This window comes from Salvia hispanica, chromosome 6, assembly GCF_023119035.1.
Source record: "Salvia hispanica cultivar TCC Black 2014 chromosome 6, UniMelb_Shisp_WGS_1.0, whole genome shotgun sequence".
Lineage (NCBI taxonomy): Eukaryota > Viridiplantae > Streptophyta > Magnoliopsida > Lamiales > Lamiaceae > Salvia > Salvia hispanica.
This window is the reverse complement of record NC_062970.1, coordinates 6,754,696-6,761,273: the sequence shown is the minus strand read 5'-3', so window position 1 is coordinate 6,761,273 and position 6,578 is coordinate 6,754,696. Positions and strand designations below refer to the sequence as shown.

Below are 6,578 nucleotides of genomic sequence, written 5' to 3'. Positions count from 1 at the left end.
ACTATTAGTTATTTTCCATTACTCTTCTTTTTATATATACATGATATCATAAATTATTTTTTTTTGTGGGGATGAGGATTTCTAGAATTTGCAAAATATTCTCCCATATAGGGTGGGGTTGTGCATGGAGAGAATCGCATAAAGTCAGGATTCTACTCAATCCGAACGCATTCTTTATTTGAACAAATACAATGCCTTAAAAAAATTCTATAATTAATAGTACTATACTAAATTTCAAAATTGATCTATTACATTTGCATAAAACACTTCTTGATCATACACATTAAGCATTGTGTTATATTTTGGTCCTAAATAATATATTTAGTTCCATATTTAATGATTTTGTTAAAAATTAATTGTCAACCACATTTTGACCTAATTGATAAGTTAAATACATGCAAAAACATACTTACTCCGTTCCTGAAAAGTACTCCTGAACTATTTCTTTTTTAATTCGTCCCTAAAAAATATGAACTTTCTAATTTTGGAAACTCATTTCTCTCTAATGAGGTGGGATTCATTCTCCACTAACAATATTTTAAAAACTTTTTCTTTCTATCTCTCTCTTGTTTTTTTCCAATTATGCATTAAAATTCGTGCTGAACCAAATGTTTATACTCTTTGAGGACGGAGGGAGTATTATCTAGGACCAAAAGCCAATACACTTAAAATTTGTAGTACTACCAAATAGATTTTTGTACAATTATACATGACTTAATTTTGGACTTTAAAACATGGTTGACAATTACTCCCTCCGTCCCCGATTAATTGTCACTCTTTGATCGGACACGGGTTTAAGAAATGTAAAGAAAACTTGGTTGAAAAAGTTAGTGGAATGTGAGATCTACTTTTTTATATTGGTTTTATAATAAAATGTAAGTGAAGTTAGTTAGTGGAATGTGGGACCTACTTATCATTTTTGGTAAAAATGAAGTGTGACAATTATTAAGGTACGGACCGAAATGGAAAAGAGTGACAATTAATCGGGGACGGAGGGAGTAATTTTTAACAAAATTTATGGATCAAAACATACTCCTATTTTAGGATCAAAAGCTGACACATATATGATCAAAGAATTTTTTTTATCAAATGTACGTAATCAATTTAACTTTAATCTTAAGACTATCATGGTAGATATGAGGCCCTTTAGAATCATAACTATATGTACATGTTGCATACATATACAGATAAGAATGTATTAAAAAATTAATACATCCTTAGGTGTTTACAGAAACTAAGTTACCATAAAAATTTAAAATTCTACTACTATTGAGTAATTTTTATCCGCTGCTAAATTCCATATTTCGCAAGATTTTTGTAGTGAGAGCGCCACATTTAGCCAAAAATTGGAGGACAAGGGTGTATGAGTCTAAGATAACTCAAATGTTAAATTTGTCATAATTTCTTTGATTTAAATTATTTTTAAAATGTTATATATAATATACTAAATTAAAGATAATTTTATAAAGATTTTAACAAAATCCTAATTTTATATGTTTCGGCGAATTCTTTTTTGTACGAAAATTTGTATTTGTACAGATTCCTAATGTTCATTATACTACTAATTCAAATTAGATCAGTATACATGTCCTAAACTTATGTGTCCAATGATGCCCCTTCGCAAGAATTCGTATGCTGATTTTTGCTGATTTTGTAAATTTCATTCCTATATTCCAAATTCGATTGTAATAAGAGAGCGGTTGACCTCATACTGATCATATTAATTAAATCATCATCTTAGATAATAATAACCAAGAACTAATATAAGCTAGCATATGGTATGACAATCAAATAGTATAAAAATGACACACGTGACAATATTATCAAAATGATTCTAGTTTAATATTTTAGTGATATTTTAGTCATTTCAGCCACAATTAGTTTTAATATTTAACTTTTTTCATCGTATAAAATATCATATCATTATATAAATACTCTCTCTTTTCAAAAAATAACTCAATTTTTAAATTTCACAACTTTCTTACTTTAAATTATTTTTTTGAAAACACAACTAAAAATATATAATTTTATTAGAATTTTAACAAAATCATACTTACACTTGTTTATGTGAAGATATTTGCATAATCATTTAAAAATAGTTTTTGCAAAGAATTATGATGATACTTATATACTGTTACAATAATATTATACAACTATTGTGATAATATTGTACAATTAATTAGTATGATGAGAATGTATAACAAAGTATAATTATATTGATGTGATGATATTGTATAACAGTATGATACCTTGTGTGATGACAATATATAATCAATATGATGACATTGTACAACTCATGTGATAACTTTTCAAATATATTATTTGACAAAAAACATTGTAAATTTTTATTGTGAATATATCGAATTAGGGTTCGTTATAATTTATCAAAGCTAAGGTACTTATGTGAGAAAATCGTAAATATGTATATTTATATTGTGTGTGAATGAAAGAGATATTGTCGGTGAATTAAACATTTATTATGTATGAAAGAAACTTATAGTACTATTGTCTATACATGTACATGCATACTGATATATCGATGTATATAGCTATATATACATCGACTCTAGCATTTAAAACATGAAAAAAAGTAAGAAAACTTGAAATTCCGGTAAAGATATATATCTGGAATATTTTATCTAAAATTTGCAAATATGACACTATAAAAATTCCAGCGGTCTACCGATCGATTTGTCTTTTGTCTTATGCTACACTTGCAACTTTTGAATATGACAATTCTTATTTATACTATTAAAAAAAAAGGTGCTAGTCGCCCTAAAGGTACCAATTCTAATTCTCACATATACTAATATTTTTCTCAATTTAGATGATAAAATTTTAGCATATATGGGTTCCACAAGGTATCTATATCGACTTGACACCGTCCATAATTGTTCTAAAAAATTAAATAGTAGTAGTACTATATTAAATAAATAAATAAACGCCTATACACACCCACGTGAACAAGATACATGCATGAAACATTAATTTGATTTATGATATTATGCTTTTCTTTGCTAAAGCTTAATCTTATTCTCTCAAATCTAATTAATACCCCCACGTGTCTAAAACTAATTAATCAAGTCTTTCAACTATTCACGTATACTATAGTTGTCTTATGACAGCTGTTATTTTTACTCCTCTCTAATTCACTGAATCAAATGTGTACACATAGAATAGAAAAGTAAAAAAAAATAGACTCGCCAATATTTATGCACGCTGTAGTAGAGACAAAAATAAAATAAAAATTGAAATAGACATATATGCCTTGTAGTATTACATCACGAAGCATCTAAATTCTAATACAGCTGCCCCTATATAAACTCATGCAAATTAACCATTTCCCACATCAAAACAAAATCCTCACTTTCACTTACATATTTGTTCCAATAATGTCCGGCGTTTGGGTGTTCAAGAATGGGGTGGTCCGGCTGGTGGAGAACGGCGGCAGCGACAGTCATCGCCGGAAAGTGATGGTCCACGTGGCATCGGGTGAGGCCATCACATCTTACTCGGTTCTTGAGAGAATCTTGTTTTCACTAGGGTGGGAGAGGTACTACGATGATCCGGAGCTGCTGCAGTTCCACAAGAGATCTACGGTGCACCTCATCTCTCTCCCCCGAGACTTCAACAAGTTCAAATCCATTCACATGTACGACATCGTTGTCAAGAATCGAAACGAGTTTGAAGTTAGAGACATGTGATGTCATGTCATCCTGCTTAATTAATTATGTATTATGATTTGTGTATGTGTTAATAATTAAGTTGTTGAGTTTGTTGTGTTCGTAGTTTAATTAGAGAATTAGAGTTATTGTTTGTTTTGTACAAAAGGGTTGTCTACTAATTGCGTTGTTCAAGTTTGTAATGAATTGGTTGTGGGAGATGATTTATGTAAGGTATTCAATTGGCTCTGACCATTTGATGTCACATTTATTCCAACAATAATTTAATTTAGTATGAGAACTAGTTTATGTTTTTCATTTATTTCACATCCCATTAACTTGGAGGTTGGATTGTCAAGTTAGAATACTTCAATCCAAGTATAATCAAGAAGTTGGTCAATGCTCCAAGTCTTTTCGAAGACACAAGTGAGATTTTTTGGTTGTGTAAAAAATAGGTATCGACTTATTCTCTTCTAGGAAAACATATAGAATGGGAGAAACTGATTGAAGATTGAGTTACAAAGCAATCTTGAATTAATTATTTTTATTCCAATATGTATTTCTCGTTGGAGCTAGCTAGCTAGCTAGGGATAAATGCCATAAATGGAAACTTGTCCTTAATTAGAAGTAAATATTCCAACTAATTAAGCGTACATTTTGGGTACGAGCAATCTCAGCCTCTAAAATCTCAACATCTGTCTTTTGTTGTTCAAGCTACTCATGTTGCATAAGAATTATTGGAGAGAGAGAGAGAGATAGAGAACAACCAATAAGCATACACCAAAATTTATGCTTAAGTTTTTGGTTTCAAGAAGATTCTGTTGATCCTTGATAGTTCCAATTCATAATGCAAATCCATATCCATCATGGGTAGAAGATTCAAATGAAAAAAATTAGTCTTGTTAATATTTCTTCCATAGCTATATTTGTGGAGTACAAATTTGAAACACGATAAAGTTGAGGCTCCAAATTAAGCTTTTTCCATATCTATAGCCAACCCTAGAAAAGTCCTATGAATTCAACCATAAAAAAGTGCTTCAAAGGCTGCATAGAACATATCTCCATAAGTTCAACTAGATTCCCAGATTCTGCCCAAAATTATATTCCAAATTCTAGTGCAAAAATGGCCTATGAATTCAAACAATGTATAGTATAGATTAAGCCATTGTGAAATTATATATGAAGACAAGAGGCTTATCAAATAATACCTCTAATATAGAGTTACTTGGACAGTAAACCCTTTTCAAAAGCCCACTCCTTTCCTGAATGGGCTTCTATGACATTTCACTCTCCTTCTACCAATCATTTGTATAGATAAAAAGTGGAGTACTTGACTTTATTAATAAATATATGTTGTACTATTTTTTAGATACCTGTACATATTGTTTTGTGATATTTCTGTCATATCCTATCCATGAGGTATGGGGCGAGAGACTTCTGTATTTACCCCTCTTCTTGCAAAAGGTTAAACCCCAACCCCTAGGGCCCCCCATATCTCGGCCCGACAGTATTGTCAGGGTTGTTCAGTCAGGGTACGCAGTGGCCCGTTAAGGTAGAGGGTCGTGACCCACTGTCCTGCCCCAAGTCCACCTCTCAAGGCCAAACACTTGTGTCTGAGAACCGAGGTGGAAGTAGTGGGAATCAATCCTTGGCCATTCTTGCAAATCTGCTCCTCCGGAACCAACTACACTGCCCCTGCGGGCCAGTATCTACCCCTCTTGAGCTTGATTTTGACTGCTAACAGCTTTTGTCACACTCATGCCATGCATACATTTTTCCATTTGCATGAAACTTATTTCAATTATTTATTTCCTAGCTACTGCAATATTTATTGTCTTTTCATGCATGGCTGGAAGCATTGATCATTCACCCACTAGTTCTGGTACTCAGATTCGATCTCTACCCCCATCATCCAATTTATCTTTCTATAAAGACAGAGTGAGTACCCACAAACAAGAATCCCTAATTAAAGTGTGTGTGTGTGTGAGAGAGAGAGAGAGATGCATTAGAATAAGATGGGCTCTCATGTACTTTGCTCGAAATTCAATCTTTTTAGTAAGGATATAGTAATATATTAATCCATAAGTTGATGTTCTCATTCAGAATTTTTCGTACATAGATCCTTCTCCTATACATGTATTATATGTGAACACTTTTTTGGAAGAATATGATGTGCGAAGGTTCTTGAGAACCCAATAAGACAAAGATCAAATATATTATAATTTGTGTATGATTTATTTATTCACTATTGCAATACAATACAATTCCCAAACCCCAAAGAAAATATCATGCTTGCAACTTTTAGTTATTCAATTAAAGAAAGAACCTAGTTCTAACCCATATACACAAAAGAAAAAAGCAACAATATATTCAATCCATATATAGCTTATTCCCTAGCTTAAATACACAAAGTTTCTCCACCTATTTACACACATCTTTTCCCAAAAGAAAAAAAAAATCCACAATACATACATAATTAAACCTAAGAGACACAATTACTTGCGTTGGAAAATTATAAAAAAATAACAACAATTTAGGACACAAGAAAATGTTCTTAGATTAAGGACAAATTAACTTGATATTTTGCTTTTTATACACTTCCATTTGCGTCCTCTAATTTTCACCAATAAAAAAGGACGTTTTTGAAGTGTTGGTGGCATATTTAGAAACACAAATTAGCATCCTCAATTGCATTCAAAATTCTCTTAACTATTTTTTTTTGTTGTATTGTCACTATGGCAATACAATACAATACAATGGCCAAAGAAAGTATCATGCTTGCAACTTTTAGTTATTCAATAAAAGAAAGAACCTAGTTCTAATTAACCCATATACACAAAAGAAAAAAGCAACAATTTTAAATTCCATATATAGCTTATTCCCTAGCTTAAATACACAAAGTTTCTCCACCTATTT

General features: G+C 31.2%; 1 protein-coding gene across 1 annotated transcript; it reads left to right on the top strand.

Moving 5' to 3' along the window:
* The first annotated feature begins 3,336 nt into the window (after positions 1–3,336).
* Positions 3,337–3,927, top strand: LOC125196911 (flowering-promoting factor 1-like protein 3). Its single transcript, XM_048095575.1, has one exon. It carries the CDS (start codon positions 3,393–3,395, stop codon positions 3,702–3,704), a length of 312 nt encoding a protein of 103 aa, XP_047951532.1. The 5' UTR covers positions 3,337–3,392; the 3' UTR covers positions 3,705–3,927.
* The last annotated feature ends 2,651 nt before the right edge of the window (positions 3,928–6,578 follow it).

What these genes read in the sequence shown, in the direction of transcription:
- LOC125196911 (XM_048095575.1), top strand. Translation starts at nt 3,393, where the DNA reads ATGTCCGGCGTTTGGGTGTTCAAGAATGGGGTGGTCCGGCTGGTGGAG.